The 25,300-nt window shown below is 44.5% G+C and overlaps 1 protein-coding gene across 1 annotated transcript in view; it reads left to right on the top strand.

Annotated features, from left to right (window-relative positions):
* The window catches only part of oprl1 (opiate receptor-like 1), a 47,033-nt gene extending 30,492 nt beyond the window's left edge, over nt 1-16,541 (top strand). The window contains exons 3-5 of the mRNA XM_034590992.1: nt 3,565-3,747; nt 4,010-4,100; nt 15,706-16,541. Coding sequence (XP_034446883.1) covers nt 3,565-3,747; nt 4,010-4,100; nt 15,706-16,253 — 822 coding nt within the window. The 3' untranslated portion in view covers nt 16,254-16,541. The remainder of the gene's footprint in view (nt 1-3,564; nt 3,748-4,009; nt 4,101-15,705) is intronic.
* The last annotated feature ends 8,759 nt before the right edge of the window (nt 16,542-25,300 follow it).

Here is a 25,300-nt window from a genome sequence, read left to right as displayed (position 1 = left end):
CTAAACCTAAACCAACCAAACCTAAACCAACTAAACCTAAACCAACCAAACCTAAACCAACTAAACCTAAACCAACCAAACCTAAACCAACCAAACCTAAACCAACTAAACCTAAACCAACCAAACCTAAACCAACTAAACCTAAACCAACTAAACCTAAACCAACCAAACCTAAACCAACCAAACCTAAACCAACTAAACCTAAACCAACCAAACCTAAACCAACCAAACCTAAACCAACCAAACCTAAACCAACCAAACCTAAACCAACCAAACCTAAACCAACTAAACCTAAACCAACCAAACCTAAACCAACCAAACCTAAACCAACTAAACCTAAACCAACTAAACCTAAACCAACCAAACCTAAACCAACCAAACCTAAACCAACCAAACCTAAACCAACCAAACCTAAACCAACTAAACCTAAACCAACCAAACCTAAACCAACCAAACCTAAACCAACTAAACCTAAACCAACTAAACCTAAACCAACCAAACCTAAACCAACCAAACCTAAACCAACCAAACCTAAACCAACCAAACCTAAACCAACTAAACCTAAACCAACCAAACCTAAACCAACTAAACCTAAACCAACCAAACCTAAACCAACCAAACCTAAACCAACCAAACCTAAACCAACCAAACCTAAACCAACTAAACCTAAACCAACCAAACCTAAACCAACCAAACCTAAACCAACCAAACCTAAACCAACCAAACCTAAACCAACTAAACCTAAACCAACTAAACCTAAACCAACTAAACCTAAACCAACCAAACCTAAACCAACCTAAACCTAAACCAACCAAACCTAAACCAACTAAACCTAAACCAACCAAACCTAAACCAACCAAACCTAAACCAACTAAACCTAAACCAACCAAACCTAAACCAACTAAACCTAAACCAACTAAACCTAAACCAACCAAACCTAAACCAACTAAACCTAAACCAACCAAACCTAAACCAACCAAACCTAAACCAACCAAACCTAAACCAACCAAACCTAAACCAACCAAACCTAAACCAACCAAACCTAAACCAACTAAACCTAAACCAACCAAACCTAAACCAACCAAACCTAAACCAACTAAACCTAAACCAACTAAACCTAAACCAACCAAACCTAAACCAACCAAACCTAAACCAACCAAACCTAAACCAACTAAACCTAAACCAACCAAACCTAAACCAACCAAACCTAAACCAACTAAACCTAAACCAACTAAACCTAAACCAACCAAACCTAAACCAACCAAACCTAAACCAACCAAACCTAAACCAACCAAACCTAAACCAACCAAACCTAAACCAACTAAACCTAAACCAACCAAACCTAAACCAACCAAACCTAAACCAACTAAACCTAAACCAACCAAACCTAAACCACCAAACCTAAACCAACCAAACCTAAACCAACTAAACCTAAACCAACCAAACCTAAACCTAAACCAACTAAACCTAAACCAACCAAACCTAAACCAACCAAACCTAAACCAACTAAACCTAAACCAACCAAACCTAAACCAACTAAACCTAAACCAACTAAACCTAAACCAACTAAACCTAAACCAACCAAACCTAAACCAACCAAACCTAAACCAACCAAACCTAAACCAACTAAACCTAAACCAACTAAACCTAAACCAACTAAACCTAAACCAACCAAACCTAAACCAACTAAACCTAAACCAACCAAACCTAAACCAACTAAACCTAAACCAACCAAACCTAAACCAACCAAACCTAAACCAACCAAACCTAAACCAACTAAACCTAAACCAACTAAACCTAAACCAACCAAACCTAAACCAACTAAACCTAAACCAACCAAACCTAAACCAACCAAACCTAAACCAACCAAACCTAAACCAACCAAACCTAAACCAACCAAACCTAAACCAACCAAACCTAAACCAACTAAACCTAAACCAACCAAACCTAAACCAACCAAACCTAAACCAACTAAACCTAAACCAACTAAACCTAAACCAACCAAACCTAAACCAACCAAACCTAAACCAACCAAACCTAAACCAACCAAACCTAAACCAACCAAACCTAAACCAACCAAACCTAAACCAACTAAACCTAAACCAACCAAACCTAAACCAACCAAACCTAAACCAACCAAACCTAAACCAACCAAACCTAAACCAACCAAACCTAAACCAACTAAACCTAAACCAACCAAACCTAAACCAACCAAACCTAAACCAACCAAACCTAAACCAACCAAACCTAAACCAACCAAACCTAAACCAACCAAACCTAAACCAACTAAACCTAAACCAACCAAACCTAAACCAACCAAACCTAAACCAACCAAACCTAAACCAACTAAACCTAAACCAACTAAACCTAAACCAACCAAACCTAAACCAACCAAACCTAAACCAACTAAACCTAAACCAACCAAACCTAAACCAACCAAACCTAAACCAACCAAACCTAAACCAACCAAACCTAAACCAACCAAACCTAAACCAACTAAACCTAAACCAACCAAACCTAAACCAACCAAACCTAAACCAACTAAACCTAAACCAACCAAACCTAAACCAACTAAACCTAAACCAACCAAACCTAAACCAACCAAACCTAAACCAACCAAACCTAAACCAACCTCTCCCTGGTACAGAGTGACTCATCAGGCTGGAGCAGGTGAAACACTTCAGACTTTTAAAGATCAGAGATGAACTTCCTGTCTGCTGCATGGAGTTCATACCAATAACCGTTCATGTGACGTACAGTGAAAAATAATTTACTACATCTACCTTTACCACCTTCAGTCCCTCCTGCGCTCTGATTGGCTGAACAGATACAGAAACACAGCGCCACCTTCTGTCAGTGAGCACGTGTCAAATAAACATTTTGAATCCTTAGAGCCGTCCACTTGATCAGATCTCTGAGGACAGACGTGAATCAGCGTCACGTGAGGACATGGATGAACATATTTACCCTCATTAACGAGGTATGAACCTGAATAAGACCAACTAGTTATTCTTTACCTCCTTTAGTGGAGAGAACTAAACGTGGAACATGAGATGTTTCCCAACAACCAACATAATGAACTGTTTGTGTGAGAGTGCAGCTCTGCATCCGTCACGGATTTCAATCTGACACTAACTTAAAAACTCATTTGGTTGCTTTGGCATTTATATTAAGACATGATCGTGGTTTGAGTGATTTATTTTTTGTCCCTTATGATGCAGCACCAGTATAAAATCATGTCATGTTTAAATCAGTGACTTTACGTATGACTGTGGAATGAAAACCTGTTAAACTATTAATGTCTTGATGTTTACGTTCAGGAGCTGTTGACTCAAACTGATCAGTTCCTTCATCTCCGTGGTGAAAACAGATAAAACCTCCGAAACACGTGGTGTGGATTTTATCAGTCGCTGTGTGGTCATGAGACGTCAACAGTTATATATATATATATGAAGTTATATATTCTGTCTGAAGTTACATATTAACAGTTATATATTATCTTATATATATATATGTCTTCTGCCTCCACCTCTCTGCTCACCCTCTGTTTCCGGATGCCTCCAGGGCACCGACGTGTTCCTGGGCTTCTGGCCGTTTGGCAACACGCTGTGTAAAGTGGTGGTGTCGATCGACTACTACAACATGTTCACCAGCACCTTCACCCTGACGGTGATGAGCATGGACCGCTACGTGGCCGTCTGCCACCCGGTCAAGGCTCTGGACATGAGGACGCCTCACAAGGCCAAGGTAAGAGTTCCCTTCCAGAGTCAGAGATTCACCTTTTTAAAACCTTCTCGTCTCCAGGAAACCCGCTGACATCAGATCACAGATCAGTACATTAACTGATTTAAATATTAAGACTAAACTGAATGAAAAGATATTATTATATTGAAACGATAATAATCACGAGGGTTATTTAATGACAACTGAGACCATCTATAAGTTGATGTAAAAGATATTGATTTTATTATTGATGAAGTTAATCGCCATCATCTCATTACGTCTTCAGGTGGTGAACATCTGTGTGTGGGTGTTGGCTTCGGCTTTTGGGATTCCAGCCATGGTCATGGGAAATATAGAAGAAGAGCAGGAGCACAACAGTAAGTCATTAAAGTCATTGAACACTATTTGATTAAAAATGCAGACGTAACATGAACCTGTGACACTTTGCCTTTACTTGGCATTTCTCATTTTCATTTGTCGGAATCTCGTGTTACAGTGTTTTCATTGTGTTCGGACACTTTCTGCTGCCTGTGTAGTTTCTCTCTTCGTCTTTTTAAATATCTAACAACTCAAATTCTGCCTCGGCCTCAGCTTCTCCATCCTTCTGCTGTGTCACTCTTGGTTGTGATTAGAAGCTGTTTCATATGAAGCTGCAGTAAACTCAGCAGTTGTGAGCAGGGAGCAGAGAAGACGATATCTCAGAGACGTTTGTCTCAGACGTGTCCTGTCGCACTCACAAGGACTTGATGTAGTGGAATGATTTGACCCCAGAGAGCAGCAGGAAAGTGAGGAGCTCTCACTCTGACTCATGATTTCAATCTTCACTCAGGCAGCAGCTCCACTTTTCTTTCTTTCCATGTCGTTCATCTGGAGAAAAGCTAAAGACCGGTTATTCCATGCACAAAAATAATAAATCAATACAAGACAAATGAAGATAATCACATCAGATAATCTCCTAAAATAGTTTGTTCCTCTCACTATGAGAAGTCGCTGCATCATAGTTTCAGTTTTCTCATCTAATGGATGAGATGATTCCTCACAGCAGAGATCCGTGTCCCTCACTTTTACCACAGTCATTCGTTCAGGCTTCAACGAGAGAGAACTGGGAATATTATTGTTCTGTAAAACTCCATCACTGAATGCTGCTGCAGCTGGTGCCATGCACGTGTTGCACGTGGCTCTCGTCATGAACAAAGATTCATGTTACAGACACAGATTCCTCAATGACAACGAGAGAGATGGTCACAGGAACCATTTGTCGTCCCCGAATGAAAAGATGCTGCAACTCAACTTTAAAGTTTCACTGTTCTGACTCCAGATGGAAACAGAAGCTTCTCTCTTTCAAATCCACTCGTTTCATTTCAAGCTGCTTTTCACTTCACTGAGTGGATCCAGCTGGCTCCTTACACTTTATACAGTGTGTGTGTGTGTGTGTGTGTGTGTGTGTGTGTGTGTGTGTGTGTGTGTGTGTGTGTGTGTGTGTGTGTGTTGCCATAAATAATCTCACTCAGCCATTCAAGTGTTTTAATTTAGACAGCACACACACAGTTATTGTCTAATATTCAATACACATCTTGAAGTGGAACAGACTCCACACACATTAAAGTGTGTGCATGTATTTCACAGCTCTGTGTTTGCCTTATATGGTCGTGTGAGAATGAAAATGACGTGTGTGTGTGTGTGTGTGAGTGTGTGTGTGTGTGTGTGTGTGTGTGTGTGTGAGTGTGTGTGTGTGTGTGAGTGTGTGTGTGTGTGAGTGTGTGTGTGTGTGTGTGTGAGTGTGTGTGTGTGTGAGTGTGTGTGTGTGTGTGAGTGTGTGTGTGAGTGTGTGTGTGTGTGTGTGTGTGTGTGTGTGTGTGTGTGTGTGTGTGTGAGTGTGTGAGTGTGTGTGTGTGAGTGTGTGTGTGTGTGTGTGTGTGTGTGTGTGTGTGTGTGTGTGAGTGTGTGAGTGTGTGTGTGTGAGTGTGTGTGTGTGTGTGTGTGTGTGTGTGTGTGTGTGTGTGTGTGTGTGAGTGTGTGTGTGTGTGTGTGAGTGTGTGTGTGTGTGTGAGTGTGTGTGTGTGAGTGTGTGTGTGTGTGAGTGTGTGTGTGTGTGTGTGAGTGTGTGTGTGTGTGTGTGAGTGTGTGTGTGTGTGTGAGTGTGTGTGTGTGAGTGTGTGTGTGTGTGAGTGTGTGTGTGTGTGTGTGTGTGTGTGTGTGTGTGAGTGTGTGTGTGTGTGTGTGTGTGTGTGAGTGTGTGTGTGTGAGTGTGTGTGTGTGTGAGTGTGTGTGTGTGTGTGTGTGTGTGTGTGTGAGTGTGTGTGTGTGTGTGTGAGTGTGTGTGTGTGTGTGAGTGTGTGTGTGAGTGTGTGTGTGTGTGAGTGTGTGTGTGTGTGTGAGTGTGTGTGTGTGAGTGTGTGTGTGTGTGAGTGTGTGTGTGTGTGTGTGTGTGTGTGTGTGTGTGTGTGTGTGTGTGTGTGTGTGTGTGTGTGTGTGTGTGTGTGTGTGTGTGTGTGTGACTTATTGCTGCTCCGTTTCTATGTTAACATGTGAACAAGTAATTCCAAACACATGAGCTTTAAATAAGCCTGAAGCAGGAACGGACCACAACATGTCACTGGTGGTTAAACACTGTTGTTGCTGATCTCCGGTCTGTTTAACCCTCGGCTACGTTAGCCATCTCACTCGTGTGTGTTATGACAGAGTGACTTTACTTTTTACAACATGTTTACCTAAAAAGGAGAAGTTTGATTATTTGAAGATGAATCAAACACAAAGCATCGCTGGGATCTCTGTCATGTTCACTGAGGTGATTTTACATTCACACACTGAGTGACAGTTGAAGTCAGACTCGGCTTCGATTCACCTCCTCACGTCTGCATCTCCACTTGTCTCCCAGATGTTCGTAGACACGGGTTAGCGCACATTCTCCAATCAAGTCTGTTTTTATAAATCCCAACTTTTACGCGAGAGGTGGCGAACGCACAAAATGGTCTCTGAAGTAAACAACGGTTATAAAAGAGGCTTCAGCAGAAGTGAAGGAAGTCAGAGTTTTATGTCAAATAATAATATATATAACTTTATTTCAGAAAGGAGCTGTCAACAAGCTCAAACACAAACTTCTTGTTCTTACGATTCTGTCTGTCTGCAATATTTGAGACTTCATTTTCTACTGGATTTTAAAGTGTTGCATGTTAAACTTGTTTCCTCTACTTTTAAATTGATTTCCTATTTCTCCTAACCCCACGAGCTTCACGAGCTTCACGAGCTTCACGAGCTCCACGAGCTTCACGAGCTTCACGAGCTTCACGAGCTCCACGAGCTCCACGAGCTCCACGAGCTTCACGAGCTTCACGAGCTTCACGAACTTCACGAACTTCATTTGCTTCCTCACGTCTCTTTTTCTGTTTCTTTTCTTCTCGTTTCTTCTTTTAATTTCATTCCTTTCTTCCTCATTGACCTTGAACATCTGATCCTCTTGATTTATTTTACTCTCACTGTAAATCCAGCTCCTTTATTCCTTATTTCTTAGTTAAATTCTAATTCACTTCATTCTGATCGAAATCTTAATTCTTGCCTCAGAATTCTTGTTCAATTAAGGTTCAAATTTTCAGATTCATTTCATTCCCTTATTTCTCATTTCTTTTGTCATTTCATTCAACCTCGTTTTCATCTGTTTGTTTATTCACAGTTTATTACTCAGAAAACTTCTATGAGTTTTGGGGCGTGGCATGAGCCAAGGAAGAACCCTAACCCATTTCCTTTAAAGGGTGAGAGCTCAGATGTTCTGTGCACGAGCGCCTGCAAGTTGAACTGATATCCAGCAAAGCAGCTGGAGGGATGTGACCCTTTCAACAGATTGACAGACAGATACAGGATGTTTTGATCCTTTTCTTTTACTATGTTTGACAAACTAATCATTTAGGTGATCGACCACTTTTCTGTTTGGTTTCTACGATAAGAACCAATCGTGTGTAGGTTTATTTAACCTTGGAGGAGGTCTGCGCTCTTCCATTCCATCGTTCTCTTCCTCTGTTTGTTCTTACGTGACTGCTGAGAGTCCAACACTCAGGGACAATCTATCCTCTTCCTCTGGTCTCTGCTCCTCCTCCTGCCTCCTCTAAACAAACAGAGGAGACAGAGTTAGAACCTGCTGTCGTGTCAGCACATCTGTGCAGCTGCAGACGAGTGGTCGTGCTGCGGCGGCGTGCAGGCGCTGACGTCAACAAACGGGTTCGACTGTTCAACAGGACTAGAATGAACTTTGCTCTTTATTCAATGACGTGTAGGAACAAGCCTCTCCTTTTCTAAACTAGTATTAAACTTGAATGAAGGACTAGTTATGAAGGCAAATGGTTAGATGCGAATACAGTGTCGTCATGGTAACGTCGCTGTGTCTCTGTGATGGCATGGTGTCTATTTGATGAGCCAGTTATTTCAAACAGAGCAACAGTCACAAATAACCCCGGGAGTGTTTCATGGGACTTCAGGGGCTTTGTCTCCAGAGTCCCCTGTGACTCCAGCTTCCTGCTCCAGCCTCAGGAGACTTTCAGTTGGCTGGGGGAGTTAATGTGAGAGAGATGTATCACCTGCTCTCATAATGAGAAAACAGACGACGGGACGTCCTGCAGTTTAGATCCAGCTCTGTTATTGTTTTACTCCAGTGAGTTAATCTCAGGGAACCTTGTACTTTCATTATAAAGCCAGTTAATGATGTGCAGCGTGATTTAATTTAACGTACCATTGCTTTATCAGTAACCCAGTAAGTGGATTGAAATGAATGAGCCATGGTGAAGGAGATTACACATGACTTAAGTAGTGGCCTCATGTTTCCTTTATCATCCCTGTGGGAGGGCTGGTCTCTCCCACTGGGATGGACTGGTGCTCCTGGTGAGACGACGTCAGCAGGAGTTCAGGTCGAAATTCATCTGGATGCATGAACAGTTATTATCCTGAGAGAGACAAGGATTTTTTTCAAATGTTTTAAATTACTTTCTTGCAGAAAGGTTTCATGGAAGAGATGAAAATAATAATAAATAATAAATAATAAAATAATCATTTTCAAAAATACAAAAATCCATACAATATATTTTTTATAAATTTGCCTCTCTGGATTTTGACAGATAGAAAAATGATATCTCATAGATGAGGAAATGAGTGTGGGTTAGGGTTAGGGTTATCCCTAGGACCGAAGAACTGTGTGTGAAGGAAGAGATCATTTAAGAGATTAAAGATAAATGAATTAACAGAGAAAATAAAAGCTGGGGATAAAAGAGAAGAGAGTAAAATCAAGGAATTGAAATGAAATGGATGACATGAGAAAGATACAGAAAAGAAACAGAAAGAGAAAGAAGTGATAAAGGAGACGGACAAACGTAGGGATGAGACTCATCGACTGTGAAATAGAAGCTCGGAGACACAACAGAGACGTGAAGACGAAGAGAAGGACTCAGATTCGTCTCTACAGAGCAGAACAGCTCAGCATCACTGGTTTTCTCCATATTTGTCTTTTGCAGGTTTTTTCTTCTATGAATCCTCAGAACCACCATCGTGGAAATCTGGATCAGAACCTGAGGTTTACAACGTTATTTAGCTTTTTGTCACATCAACACATGTGTTAAAAAACCTGTGTTGTATGTGTGTTAAGAGCATTTAAACAACACCTTGACATGTATTTCTGATATTTGCATAATAAGTAAGAAATGTGTGACAGACATAGGGGTTAGGGGCTAACCCACGTGAATCATAAAAACATCTGTATTGAATAAAGAGACAGATGTGAAAGAGATGAACCAAGAGTTTGAAATGACAAAGTAAAAGTTCACAGCTGATTGTAAATGTTTGTTCCTGGGTTGATAAGTGATGACGTCAGACTTGAGATGATGCTCAAGGGAACAGATTTTTTTCTCACACATCATGAACACACATGTATCATATCTGATGGTGAAGAGAATCAGAGTTAAACCTTCTCTCTTCAACTCTTCGACATGAGTCCTTTGAATGAATGATGGTGCCCTGTGATAGGCTGTTGGCCTGTGGGCGGATCCCTCCTCTCGTTCAGTCAGCTCGGATTGGCTCCTGCCTCGACCCTCAAACGCTAAGCAGCCAAGCTGTTGGATCGATTCATGACCGTTAATCTGCGTTTATTGTGGATATTATTTCTGATTTAGAAATATGACAACACTGGTTTTGTAGAAACAGGGGGAAGGAAAAGTCCGTTGACATTTGCGAAGGTGAAATATTTCCAAGTAGCCATTGAGTGATTTCTGCAAACAGCTGATTAGGACTCGACCTTTTGTTGAGAGACGTTTTACTGAAGAAGCTCCTCAGAGAGACGCTGCCGAATTTATGCTCCTGTCAAAATACTGACGTGTGTGTATTTACCAGGGACACATTGTGTGTGTGTGTGTGTCTGTGTGTGTGTGTGTGTGTGCGTGTGTGTGTGCGTGTGTGTGTGTGTCTGTGTCTGTGTGTGTGTGCGTTAATGCAACAGGCAGAGACGGCATCTCTCCAGGGAACTAAATTAAATCAATCATTATTTTATCTCCTGTAAAATGAATACTCACAGGGAGTGTGTGTCTGTGTGTCTGGGTGTGTGTGTGTGTGTGTGCGTGTGTGTGTGTGTGTCTGTGTGTCTGGGTGCCTTGGAACAAGAGAAATATGAGTTTCATACAGTGATGAAATGACATGTTCACGTGATTTGTTGTGGTGGAACATGACGTGGACAGAAACACAGTCAGGACAACTCCGATGTTTTATACTCAGCTGCAGTTTGTCTGAATGTTGAGGTGCAGATGAGCTGCCCGTCTGTGAGCAGAATGAAACCAGAGATAATAAATCCAAGTGTCTGAGATTCGCTGTCAGAAACGTCAGCAGCGTTTGATAAACAGAGGGCGAGATACAGGGGAAGCAGTTTCATCAGGATGGAGACGGGTGAGAAGATGGAGGCAGAAATGAGAAGATCATCTTCAGGCCCGTTAGCTGTAATTCATCACACACCAGAAAGCAAAAGTGTAAATTCAGCATCTCAGCTCTTCTGTTTGGTTGTTGTTCCGTTTGGCCTCTGACCCTCGGTCAACACAGATTATTTCCCTGCAGGGATCGATTCCATTATTCTATTTTATTGTGTTTTCTGTGGCTGCATTCATTCCAGCTTCTCGTCGGGAACACACTCATAAACTGTCGGTGTGTTATTACTGCTGCCGTCCTCTCTCACACCTTTACTGTGTCTCTGATCAGTGGCTGGAATGTGCAGTAATGGAGCTTCAGCTTTAAACACAAACTGTAAATCATGTGCACCAGTGACCCTGTGAGGTGCAGCACATAAAAGCTTCCACCACATGGAAGAATACATCAACTCCCTCTCAACGCGTCCTATTGCTTTGATCCGACTTTATTGTGATTCTTTATGCAGTTTATTTACGCCTGTGTGTGTCTGTGTGTGTCTGTGTGTGTCTGTGTGTGTCTGTGTGTGTCCTTAACATTGTATTTCTTTGAAAGCTAGAAGCATTAAATCCGAGGAGTGAGACGTCATGTGTGACTTTCAACCTAGAAACGCTCGCCTCTAAAATCAGTCACAGTCTGGATCTTTGATGAAATGTAAGATTTCTTCTTCGTGCTCCAGACTAACACAGTGTCGCTGCTTCATGGACCTGCTGCTTCATGAACCTGCTGCTTCGTGAACCTGCTGCTTCGTGAAACAGCTGCTTCGTGGACCTGCTGCTTCGTGGACCTGCTGCTTCGTGAACCTGCTGCTTCGTGAACCTGCTGCTTCGTGGACCTGCTGCTTCGTGAACCTGCTGCTTCGTGAACCTGCTGCTTCGTGAAGGTTCACGAAGCAGCAGGTTCACGAAGCAGCAGGTTCACGAACCCGCTCCTTCGTGAACCTGCTGCTTCACGAAGCAGCAGGTTCACGAAGCAGCAGGTTCACGAAGCAGCAGGTTCACGGAGCAGCAGGTTCACGAACCCGCTCCTTCACGAAGCAGCAGGTTCGTGAACCTGCTGCTTCGTGAACCTGCTGCTTCGTGGACCTGCTGCTTCGTGAACCTGCTGCTTCGTGAACCTGCTGCTTCGTGAAGGAGCGGGTTCGTGAACCTGCTGCTTCGTGAACCTGCTGCTTCGTGAACCTGCTGCTTCGTGAACCTGCTGCTTCGTGAACCTGCTGCTTCGTGAACCTGCTGCTTCGTGAAACTGCTGCTTCGTGAACCTGCTGCTTCGTGAACCTGCTGCTTCGTGAACCTGCTGCTTCGTGAAACTGCTGCTTCGTGAAACAGCTGCTTCGTGAAACAGCTGCTCCGTGAACCTGCTGCTCCGTGAACCTGCTGCTTCGTGAACCTGCTGCTTCGTGAAGGAGCGGGTTCGTGAACCTGCTGCTTCGTGAACCTGCTGCTTCGTGAACCTGCTGCTTCGTGGACCTGCTGCTTCGTGAACCTGCTGCTTCGTGAACCTGCTGCTTCGTGAACCTGCTGCTTCGTGAACCTGCTGCTTCGTGAAGGAGCGGGTTCGTGAACCTGCTGCTTCGTGAACCTGCTGCTTCGTGAACCTGCTGCTTCGTGAAACAGCTGCTTCGTGAACCTGCTGCTTCGTGAAACAGCTGCTTCGTGAACCTGCTGCTTCGTGAAACAGCTGCTTCGTGAACCTGCTGCTTCGTGAACCTGCTGCTTCGTGAACCTGCTGCTTCGTGAACCTGCTGCTTCGTGAAGGAGCGGGTTCATGAACCTGCTGCTTCGTGGACCTGCGGCTTCGTGAACCTGCTGCTTCGTGAACCTGCTGCTTCGTGAAACAGCTGCTTCGTGAACCTGCTGCTTCGTGAAACAGCTGCTTCGTGAACCTGCTGCTTCGTGAACCTGCTGCTTCGTGAAGGAGCGGGTTCATGAACCTGCTGCTTCGTGGACCTGCTGCTTCGTGAACCTGCTGCTTCGTGAACCTGCTGCTTCGTGAAACAGCTGCTTCGTGGACCTGCTGCTTCGTGAACCTGCTGCTTCGTGAAGGAGCGGGTTCATGAACCTGCTGCTTCGTGAACCTGCTGCTTCGTGAACCTGCTGCTTCGTGAAACAGCTGCTTCGTGAACCTGCTGCTTCGTGAAGGAGCGGGTTCGTGAACCTGCTGCTTCGTGAACCTGCTGCTTCGTGAACCTGCTGCTTCGTGGACCTGCTGCTTCGTGAACCTGCTGCTTCGTGAACCTGCTGCTTCGTGAAGGAGCGGGTTCGTGAACCTGCTGCTTCGTGAACCTGCTGCTTCGTGAAGGAGCGGGTTCGTGAACCTGCTGCTTCGTGAACCTGCTGCTTCGTGAAGGAGCGGGTTCGTGAACCTGCTGCTTCGTGAACCTGCTGCTTCGTGAAGGAGCGGGTTCGTGAACCTGCTGCTTCGTGATCCTGCTGCTTCGTGAAGGAGCGGGTTCGTGAACCTGCTGCTTCGTGAACCTGCTGCTTCGTGAACCTGCTGCTTCGTGAACCTGCTGCTTCGTGAAACAGCTGCTCCGTGAAACTGCTGCTTCGTGAAACAGCTGTTTCGCGAAGCAGCAGGTTCACGAAGCAGCAGGTTCGCGAAGCAGGAGTTTCGCGAACCCGCTGCTTCGTGAACCCGCTGCTTCGCGAACCCGCTGCTTCGCGAACCCGCTGCTTCGTGAACCCGCTGCTTCGTGAAACAGCTGCTTCGTGAAACAGCTGCTTCGTGAACCTGCTGCTTCGTGAACCTGCTGCTTCGTGAACCCGCTGCTTCGTGAACCCGCTGCTTCGCGAACCCGCTGCTTCGCGAAACAGCTGCTTCGTGAACCTGCTGCTTCGTGAACCTGCTGCTTCGCGAACCCGCTGCTTCGTGAACCCGCTGCTTCGTGAACCCGCTGCTTCGCGAACCCGCTGCTTCGCGAAACAGCTGCTTCGTGAACCTGCTGCTTCGTGAACCCGCTGCTTCGCGAACCCGCTGCTTCGCGAAACAGCTGCTTCGTGAACCTGCTGCTTCGCGAACCCGCTGCTTCGCGAACCCGCTGCTTCGTGAACCCGCTGCTTCGTGAAACAGCTGCTTCGTGAAACAGCTGCTTCGTGAACCTGCTGCTTCGTGAACCTGCTGCTTCGTGAACCCGCTGCTTCGTGAACCCGCTGCTTCGCGAACCCGCTGCTTCGCGAAACAGCTGCTTCGTGAACCTGCTGCTTCGTGAACCTGCTGCTTCGCGAACCCGCTGCTTCGCGAACCCGCTGCTTCGTGAACCCGCTGCTTCGTGAACCCGCTGCTTCGTGAACCCGCTGCTTCGCGAACCCGCTGCTTCGCGAAACAGCTGCTTCGTGAACCTGCTGCTTCGTGAACCTGCTGCTTCGCGAACCCGCTGCTTCGCGAACCCGCTGCTTCGTGAACCCGCTGCTTCGTGAACCCGCTGCTTCGTGAAACAGCTGCTTCGTGAAGGAGCGGGTTCGTGAACCTGCTGCTTCGTGAACCTGCTGCTTCGTGAACCTGCTGCTTCGTGAACCTGCTGCTTCGTGAACCCGCTGCTTCGTGGACCTGCTGCTTCGTGAACCTGCTGCTTCGTGAACCCGCTGCTTCGTGAACCCGCTGCTTCGTGAACCTGCTGCTTCGTGAACCCGCTGCTTCGTGAAACAGCTGCTTCGCGAACCCGCTGCTTCGCGAACCCGCTGCTTCGCGAACCCGCTGCTTCGTGAACCCGCTGCTTCGTGAACCTGCTGCTTCGTGAAACAGCTGCTTCGTGAACCTGCTGCTTCGCGAACCCGCTGCTTCACGAACCAATGTTTCAGTGATACAGTCAAACAGTCGTCGGCTTCCTTTGATCATCAAGCAATTTTAACAACACAAGCTTCAAATTTTCTCTGGCACAAAATAATATTTAGATTTAGAAAAATTCACTGTCGATAGTTTAAGATAAAACGTTTTGTGTTGTCTGGTGAAATAATTTGCAGACGACTCTCACATGTATTTCAAAGCCATGATGGAGATTTCTGAGTTTGACTCGATGTCTGTCTTTGTCCACGTCTTTGGTCCAGACGGAAATCATCCGATGGATTCGTAGGTTGATACTTTTAAAACGTGTTTCTAACTTGTTCCTGTCGTTGTGCATGCTACATGCTACATGCTACATGCTACATTGATCAACATGTTGAACACCTGCTACCTTTAGCATTAGATGTTAGCATATCATTTTTCACGTTGGAGCAGAAGCTGTGATCAATAAGACTGAGGATGATGTCATCGCCAGCTCATCAGTAAATCACCTCTGAGATGAATCATTTTGATTGGCTCCTGCCTGTGAAGACGATTCCCTCCAGTGTCCAAACGAGCTTGGATCAGGAGGACGTGGAAACATATTCAGCTGCTCATCAGATTCATGACGAGTTCATTTCTGTCTCTGTATGTTTTCACTGGTCCTTCTTGATATTAAATTATCATGACCTCAGCACACGTTTCACAACATGTTCTTTCTTATTTTAATGAAGAATATTTTTTGGCCTTTTCCTGAAACATTCATTTACATTCTTCCACTTTAACATTCAGACTTCTTTCTTCCTTTATTCATCCTTTCATCCTTTCATGTTCCAACAATACATGCAGAGCTTTTTAATCCCTCCACAGTTCTCTGTGCTTTTCATATTATTATAACAATACACATTAGTATTCAGATTGTTCCCTGTAATGGACAAAGTGGGTTTTATCCCAGTTTGATTACATTAAGTGAATAATGGTTATTTTTGGAAATGCACCTTTGTTACATGAGAAAATTGATTTTATTTTTGTGCTTCTAGTTTTGCTCAGTTTAGTTTAACACGATTCTGATGTTTTAATACTGAATGAAGTTGTCAGTTGTTTCCAGTTCAATAAACAACCATATAACTGATCACATGTTTTCAGCTTTAAAACAATAATACCAGCAAACTTTCCCTGATTTTATTCTTTAACTGATTCCAATACATCTTTGACTGACTGGGTTTTGTCCCAACCACTGACCAAACCCTATTTACCACATAACTGTACCATCTCCTTCTTTTCAAATGCATCCAGGTGTTGAGTGCATCATGGTTTTACCTGAACCAAGGAGTCACTGGGATCCCGTGTTCGGCACCTGTGTCTTCTTCTTCTCCTTCCTCATCCCTGTGGCTATTATCAGCATCTGCTACAGCCTGATGGTCAAGCGCCTACGCAGCGTCCGCATCCTGTCCGGCTCCAAGGAAAAGGACCGCAACCTGCGGCGCATCACCAGGATGGTTCTGGTGGTGGTGGCAGCCTTCGTGGTGTGTTGGACGCCCATCCAGATCATGGTCCTGGCTCAGTCGCTGGGTTTCAACCTGAGCAGCTTGTTCACACTGGTCCTGATGCACTTCTGCATCGCGCTGGGCTACGTCAACAGCAGCTTGAATCCGGTGCTCTATGCTTTCCTGGATGAGAACTTCAAGCGCTGCTTCCGCGAGTTCTGCCTCCCGTCACCGTTCCGCCTCGACACCCAGCAGTCAGGCAGGATGAGGAGCATTGCCAGGGAGGTGGCAGCCGCCTACAGCTGCAAGGCTGGAGATGGTGGGGGGCTTGGTGGAGGGACACCTAATCCTGCATGACTAGGCGTGGAGCTCCCCTTGGTGGGGGTAGACCCCCAGCAGAGGAGAGAGATGCAGGGCACAGGGAACTCCAACACAGAATTAACTCAGATTACAGCTCTCTAGCGGCACGAGCCCTCCCGCCCCCCGACTAGAAGACTTGCCTGGGGCGGGGGGGAGGGAGATGAAGAGGATGAGGCCGAAAGGAAAAGGATTTAGGAACAAAGATGGGTAGAGTACTGGGGATGATGGAGGGATACGTTGAAACCTTGGGTAGGAAAGTGCCAGAACAAGCTGATCCTGCATCTCGAGCCTCTGATGTGAGGATGGAGCAACAGATGGAGAAGCCTTGATGGATGTAAACATGATGTCATCGGACTTTTACCTATCTGTGATACCAAATCTCTGAAACCACCATGTGCTGCTTGGGTGCTTGTAGAAAGTCTGTCTATCTGGTGTGAACTGGTTTCATGTTCCTTCATCAGTGGCTTAAAGCAGCTAACACAAAGTCTTCATTATCTGCTGATCTCATATCAGGCCTCTGACAGGCCAACTCAATGTGACATGATATTTGAAATAAGAAGTTGGATGTAAACATTAGTATCGGAAAAAGAATAACGTGCCACAAGCTCCTCTTGAACAATATTTCCTAAGCTGTGTCTCGACCCAGAGAGGGTCACGTGAATGTTATTTCTCATAGGAGCAACATTTCTAACGTCCTGAAGTGAAATAATTCTAAGAATTCTTTTCCTAAAACCGATTCTTAGAGTTTTTGTGATTTTTAAAAACTTTCTATCATCGCCTGTGGGCTGTTGAAATGCAGAGTTGTTAGTGAGGGAAGCTTTGAACCTAAAGGAGAGATTCAAACACACGAGAGATTCAGTGGAATATTTCTCTTCTTGCTGTGACGGTTCCTGTTTGTGCTGCGTCAACATGTGAAATATGAATCATCCTGGATCCAAACACAAATCCTCCTGCATGAAATAACATAACCTGGTAAAAAAAAAGGTAAAAGCTGTTTCTGTTATTTGCTACGAGCACGAAGATAAGATGCCTTAAAATTCACCAGGAAATCTGAATTAGTCAGATAAATCAAGTGATTAATGATTGTGAGTTCTTAAATAGAATAAAGATTAAAAACAATACAGACATCTTTTGGCCTGCTCACCAGACTGTATCACACATCTGTGATTGTATATTCAACACAAAATCTTTGGAAGAACCTTCCAGTCACATTATCTGCGTTGTCTCATATAAATAATATGAATCTGTGAGGTCCTGATGATTGTGGCTCGGGAGGAAGTCCGGGCATGAAAAGACCTAATTCTGGATTTCAACACAAAACCATTTTTCATCTGTGTATGATCACTGTTGTGTCTTTTACTCACTTTAGTTTAAACGTGAACCATCATGAATGTCCTGTACGTCCCATGCAGGTAAACTGATGGTGCCTTCACACCTCTTTATAAACACTCTGTGGTTCACACCAAACCTGAAGGCATTGTTTCACATGAGATTAAATACAAAGTCACTGGAGACAGGTCACTGGAGACAGGTCACTGGAGACAGGTCACTGGAGACAGGTCCTGGAGACAGGTCCTGGAGACAGGTCACTGGAGACAGGTCACTGGAGACAGGTCACTGGAGACAGGTCACTGGAGACAGGTCCTGGAGACAGGTCACTGGAGACAGGTCACTGGAGACAGGTCACTGGAGACAGGTCCTGGAGACAGGTCCTGGAGACAGGTCACTGGAGACAGGTCACTGGAGACAGGTCCTGGAGACAGGTCACTGGAGACAGGTCACTGGAGACAGGTCACTGGAGACAGGTCCTGGAGACAGGTCACTGGAGACAGGTCACTGGAGACAGGTCACTGGAGACAGGTCCTGGAGACAGGTCCTGGAGACAGGTCACTGGAGACAGGTCACTGGAGACAGGTCCTGGAGACAGGTCACTGGAGACAGGTCACTGGAGACAGGTCACTGGAGACAGGTCCTGGAGACAGGTCACTGGAGACAGGTCCTGGAGACAGGTCACTGGAGACAGGTCCTGGAGACAGGTCCTGGAGACAGGTCACTGGAGACAGGTCCTGGAGACAGGTCCTGGAGACAGGTCACTGGAGACAGGTCACTGGAGACAGGTCCTGGAGACAGGTCCTGGTTCTGATCCGAGCTGGTGGGTCCTCAGACTGGTCGGGCTCAGGTAGAAACATCCAGACACCTGCACAAGACGGTGAAATTCCCAGATTTGTGTTCTCCTGATGAACAAACACACAATGACGGTGGCTTCTCCGACTTTTCCTCAACTGGTACAATCATCAGTTGTCTCTTCAGCCAGTCGTCCCCCTCTTGTCTTTTCCTAAAGGTGAATATTTGCATCACATTTGTTGTGAACGCAGCATTTTGGACATTATGGATAATTTTCATTTGATTGTTAAGGTTGGATTATTGGTGCATTATATCATCGTCCCTGTGATTCTTACCATGCAGAACATCCGACTGTAATTCTGGATGATTCTAGGTATAAAATATAGACTGAGTATAAACTAGGTCATGAAAAACTCTGCAGTCTTATTTATGCTGTAGAAAAAGACCACGTTCATCTCTGTGTGACGTGAATCTCCTGCAGTCGGAACATCGGCTCTCTGAATTCCTGATGGCGACGGAAGTGAACCAGCAAAAAGAAACCAAACTTTCTCATTAGAATTCTAATCACACTGAAAAACAGCACTGATGGAGAAGGAGCAGTAACAAGGCTCTGAGTGTTTGTATCTTTACAGTTAAACTAAAATCAATATGATTCATTTCATAAACAGGTGCGAAGCGGCAGTGAAACGAGAGACATCTCACTGCTGCGATCAAAGCCACTAACCACCACTGGTATAAATCAAAGGTGAATAGGATAAGATGCTGGTTTGCAGGTGATGGTTCGATTTCCTCTGGAATCTTCTGTATCAGGCTCTTTGGACGAGGTGAAGGAAACAGGAAGTATAATCACAGATGTTTGTGTAATGACTGGTCTGCTTGAGCTGGTTCTTCCAGGTGAGGGGCTGCAGGTGGGTTGTTGGGAAAGTGAAAGTGATGGGGGTCTGTTGGTCTGGGGTTTCAGGGGTTTCAGGGGTCTGGGGTTTGGGGGTCTGGGGTCTGTTGGTCTGGGGTTTGGGGGTCTGGGGTTTGGGGGTCTGTTGGTCTGGGGTCTGGGGTCTGTTGGTCTGGGGTTTCAGGGGTCTGGGGTTTCAGGGGTTTGGGGGTCTGGGGTCTGTTGGTTTGGGGTTTCTGGGGTTTGGGGGGTTGGTGGTGAACACTGAGTTGAGTTAATGATGTGTCCATCGGGTGGAGGTGTTGACACAGGAGCTCATTGGACTCCCTGCACCTCGGGGGGGAAGCAGGAGGCGGGGTCACGGTGCTCGGACCTCGCTCCAAAGGGACAAAGGGACAAAGGGACAAAGGGGCTCTCTCTCTTCTTAGTGTCTTACAGTGGAAATCAGCCCTGACACAAATCACTGTTCTTCAGACTGGTTCGTCAACACCTATCGACTCTTTCAGTGACCGAACAAATCGGATTAAATCATAGTTAATAAAATGTAGTTTGCTCAGTCACAGTTCTCAGGTTCTATGGTCGGTATTGTGATGACTAGAATTGAACAGGTGTCTCCGACGAAACAGATGTTTCTTCATGTTATGATTTAGTTCTTAATGTAATTGAATCTCTTGGTTAGAAATCGTTCTTCAGTTTCTGGGTGTGAGCATCTCGAGCTTGATGCTGTTAATGGTTAAACTGTCCAGACGCTAAGAACACGAGTTTCTGTCAGGGTTGATTTCCTCTTTATTTCATATCGTGTCTCTTCTTGTTATTTTGTTCGTTCACTTGGTTAAAGTACTTTTAATTTATTTTTTTTGGAGAACAAGTTGATTCAACATGATTTAAACTGTTGCTGTGTTTTTTCTTCTTTTTACAAACGAATATTTTTATTTGTAAAAAATCCTTGTGTTCTTTTTGATCTTCTTTTGTTTGAGAGGAACAATTCTATGAACTTACATTTGCCTTAAATATGAAGTGAAGTCGCTCTCTGGCTGGATTTAAAACGTGTTCTAGTTTCTACTGGTGCTTCGCTGTTTGTTAATATTGGTCCAGAAGCGTATTCATAAAGAAGTCATCAGGACAGAGGATCAGATTAATCTACTTTAATAAACTCTAGTGGTGTTTTATAGGAAAAGAGCTCTTCTTTTGGCCTGATAATTGGCTGTTATATGAAATAATAACACTTTGCTCACAGTAAATTATCCCTCACATCATAATTGGAGCCCTTTGCTTCTGTGGCCTATTAAAATGTGATCACTCGAGTAACACGGGGACTAAAGTGATCTTCAGTAACGTGAACACACATTTCAGCACGAAACTCTGACAACAGTAAACGGATCTAATGTGTCGGGGGGGAACACTCACTGAATGTCACTTAATACCCTTATTCTTCAAATACTTGTAAATTCACCATGTTAGTCACATAATAAACTAGTCGAGCTCATGTTCACTTAAATTTAAACAAGCTGCACCAAATTACAAACACTCGTAGATATATGTCTTTATTGTTTGAATCAGTGAATCTGTTCAGAAACAACTCCCTGGTCCCTGAGTTCTTTCTCAGGATTACACAGAAACTACTGGACAGATTTACAGTCAAAGAAACAAACTGGAAAGTCACTCAGCAGAACTCATTCTTATATTATATATAATATTCCTATGAATTCAAAAATAAATCAATCAATAATAATCTTACACAGATTAAACAAAGGCCACAAAAAACTGATACATACATTAGCTGATAAATAAACGATAAACGTCAATGAGGTTAAAACATCGTTCATTTTACTCAAGGTAACCATAGCAACAACACCTGTGCTTTGAGCCACATTGACCCTGAAAGTAAAAACGTTAGAAAGTATTGATGACCTGTACAAACTCATTGGACCATATTTAAGTCTCCATGTCATAAGCTCAATAGAAACCTGATGTTCTATCCAGAAAATAATGGACTCACCTCAAGATCGTAAATTAGTTCTTTAGAAACTCAGAGAACCCGCAGGTTTATTTCCAGCTCGTGTTCTGGTGGCTGTTGGATCTAAAGAATCAGTGAGTGGATCCTTTATCTCTTTCAACGTGAAGTCCAGCTCGTGTTCTGCTCGGAGCTCGACATGTTTCCCTCTGGTCGCCTCCTGTTCTGAGATCACTTTATGAATACTGCTCGTCTTTTGTACAACCTGCAGATGAGGAAACTGGTGAAGCATCCAGGACACTGGCTTCAACATGAATGTGTTTGGAGACTACCGGACTTTAGGAAACGTCTTATAACGCAGCTGTGATGCTCTTTGTGCTTAACTGTCACTGTTCAAATCTGAAAAGGATATTTTCTATAACTGTTTGGTGTTTTTTTGTAGCACAGAACTGAAAGAGAACTCCTTCTGTCATCGAGCTTTGTACAGACATCCTGTTTGAATACATGTAAACGTACTTCATCCATGTCCGACCTCTTTCTCGTGTGATTCTCGCTGTAGAAATAAATGTCAACGTGTTGCCTCTGCATCCAGACGCAGGGAGACTCCCTTCATTCGTTTACATTTTACAGACCACATGAATGTCCAATAAAGAACCTGTTAATCCAAATCTAGATGTTGTTAATATTACTATATCAGAAGAGAGCAAGCTGTTGTAATATCATTTACTTTGCTGTGCAGGAGACTGTCTGGTATCTGTGTGTTTTCTGTGAACTGCATTTTGATCGCTGCCCGAGTCGTGAAATCAAACCGCTCAGAGACTTTGGACCTTTGTCTCATTTTTGGAGCCACACTAATAATGACTTGATGAAATGTGCTTCTATCTGTTTCAATATGACCTGATAACGACACACTTCCTCTCGTGGGATTTGAACGTGTGTTGGATGTGGTCAGGTGACTGTGTCACATGACTCTGGCTGTAGCTACTTATCGTACTGAATCTACTACACCCGCTGGCTTGTTGTCTGAGCATTGAGACTTTTTGCTGGAGCTTGAATTTTAAATTGTATATTTTTCTCTGCATATGAAATAAATGATTGATGGTCATGTAACTCACGGTTGTATTGTTTTGAGTCCGGTGCATTAAAGATGAATCTGTGTTCGTGGTCAGCACCAAGTTGTCACTGTTTGTTCTGTTGACTGCAGATGAAGAGACTCACTCTGGTACAGTTATACTAACTAATGTTCTCTGTGACTTTTAAATAAAAGTACAGTGAAAAGTACAAAATATTATTATTGAAAAAAATTGATTAAATTATTACAATAAAAAACATTCAAGTATTCCTCCTCCAACAGTCCATCCTTATTAACTTATTAATGAATCTAATGCTTAAAGTGGAGTCATGAAAATAATAAAAAAAGATAATTACTTTGCATATATTATTTCATTATTTACATTTTCTCATTTCAATGTAGGAAAAACCCAGAGTTCCGAACAATGGAGCCATGGATGAGTTATGACTCCTCACAGGAAACAGAACCTGTCCCTTGTTGGACTGTGACCTGACGGATGAAAGATGAAATGATGTTTATGGATAATCACTGAACATAAACATAAACAGCTGAATTACTCCAACATTAAAGATGAGTCGGCTCATCACTTCATTTCTATTGAGTTTAAAATTCTAATTAAAATGTGGCTTCATAATTTCAGTGTAAAATAATAATACTTTTTGTTTTGAGTAAGTAAACATTCAAATATTCAAAGTGAGCCTGAGGACCAGCTGTGATCTAATCACCACTCTCTTCGTGAATCAGAGCAGTAAAACTGAATTTATTCACAGATAATAATAATAATAATCTCCACAATAAAACATGTGAGGAGGATCAGAGCAGCTCCAGGGAACAGGGAGCACTGATTGGTCCAGATGAGATCAGGAGGTCAGCTCACTCTCCCTGGATTCAAGAGGCAGCAGCAGAGACACATGGGGAGACACATGAGAGAGACACGAGAGAGACATGAGAGAGACACGAGAGAGACATGAGAGAGACATGAGAGAGACACGAGAGAGACACGAGAGAGACATGAGAGACAAGAGAGAGATCAGGAGGTCAGCTCACTCTCCCTGGATTCAAGAGGCAGCAGCAGAGACACATGGGGAGACACATGAGAGAGACACGAGAGAGACATGAGAGAGACAAGAGAGAGACATGAGAGAGACACGAGGAGACACATGAGAGAGAGACAAGAGAGAGACTTGAGGAGACACATGAGAGAGAGAGACACGAGAGAGACATGAGAGAGACAAGAGAGACATGAGGAGACACATGAGAGAGAGACAAGAGAGAGACTTGAGGAGACACATGAGAGAGAGAGACACGAGAGAGACATGAGAGAGACAAGAGAGACACGAGGAGACACATGAGAGAGAGACACGAGAGACAAGAGAGAGATCAGGAGGTCAGCTCACTCTCCCTGGATTCAAGAGGCAGCAGCAGAGACACATGGGAGAGACACATGAGAGAGACACGAGAGAGACATGAGTGAGACACATGAGAGAGAGACACGAGAGAGACATGAGAGAGACACGAGAGAGACATGAGGAGACACATGAGAGAGAGACACGAGAGAGACATGAGAGAGACAAGAGAGAGACATGAGAGAGACACGAGGAGACACATGAGAGAGAGACACGAGAGAGACATGAGGAGACACATGAGAGAGAGAGACACGAGAGAGACATGAGAGAGACAAGAGAGACATGAGAGAGACATGAGGAGACACATGAGAGAGAGACACGAGAGAGACATGAGAGACATGAGAGAGACATGAGAGAGACAAGAGAGAGACATGAGAGACACATGAGGAGACACATGAGAGAGAGACACGAGAGAGACATGAGAGAGACAAGAGAGAGACATGAGAGAGACATGAGAGAGACAAGAGAGAGACATGAGAGAGACATGAGAGAGACAAGAGAGAGACATGAGAGACACATGAGGAGACACATGAGAGAGAGACACGAGAGAGACATGAGAGAGACAAGAGAGAGACACGAGAGAGACATGAGAGAGACAAGAGAGAGACATGAGAGAGACATGAGAGAGACAAGAGAGAGACATGAGAGACACATGAGGAGACACATGAGAGAGAGACACGAGAGAGACATGAGAGAGACAAGAGAGAGACACGAGAGAGACATGAGAGACACATGAGGAGACACATGAGAGAGAGACACGAGAGAGACATGAGAGACAAGAGAGAGATCAGGAGGTCAGCTCACTCTCCCTGGATTCAAGAGGCAGCAGCAGAGACACATGGGGAGACACATGAGAGAGACACGAGAGAGACATGAGAGAGACAAGAGAGAGACATGAGAGACACATGAGGAGACACATGAGAGAGAGACACGAGAGAGACATGAGAGAGACAAGAGAGAGACATGAGAGAGACATGAGAGAGACAAGAGAGAGACATGAGAGACACATGAGGAGACACATGAGAGAGAGACACGAGAGAGACATGAGAGAGACAAGAGAGAGACATGAGAGAGACATGAGAGAGACAAGAAAGAGACATGAGAGAGAGACACGAGAGAGACATGAGAGAGACAAGAGAGAGACACGAGAGAGACATGAGAGACACATGAGGAGACACATGAGAGAGAGACACGAGAGAGACATGAGAGACAAGAGAGAGACATGAGAGACACATGAGGAGACACATGAGAGAGACACGAGAGAGACATGAGAGAGACATGAGAGAGACATGAGAGACACATGAGAGAGAGACACGAGAGAGACATGAGAGACAAGAGAGAGATCAGGAGGTCAGCTCACTCTCCCTGGATTCAAGAGGCAGCAGCAGAGACACATGGGGAGACACATGAGAGAGACACGAGAGAGACATGAGAGAGACAAGAGAGAGACATGAGAGACACACGAGAGACACATGAGAGAGACATGAGGAGACACATGAGAGAGAGAGACACGAGAGAGACATGAGAGAGACAAGAGAGAGACATGAGAGACACATGAGAGACACATGAGAGAGAGACACGAGAGAGACATGAGAG

This window comes from Hippoglossus hippoglossus, chromosome 7, assembly GCF_009819705.1.
Source record: "Hippoglossus hippoglossus isolate fHipHip1 chromosome 7, fHipHip1.pri, whole genome shotgun sequence".
NCBI classification, from domain to species: Eukaryota; Metazoa; Chordata; class Actinopteri; order Pleuronectiformes; family Pleuronectidae; genus Hippoglossus; species Hippoglossus hippoglossus.
Note: the sequence above shows the minus strand (reverse complement) of the source record. Positions and strands in the feature narration are given on the sequence as shown.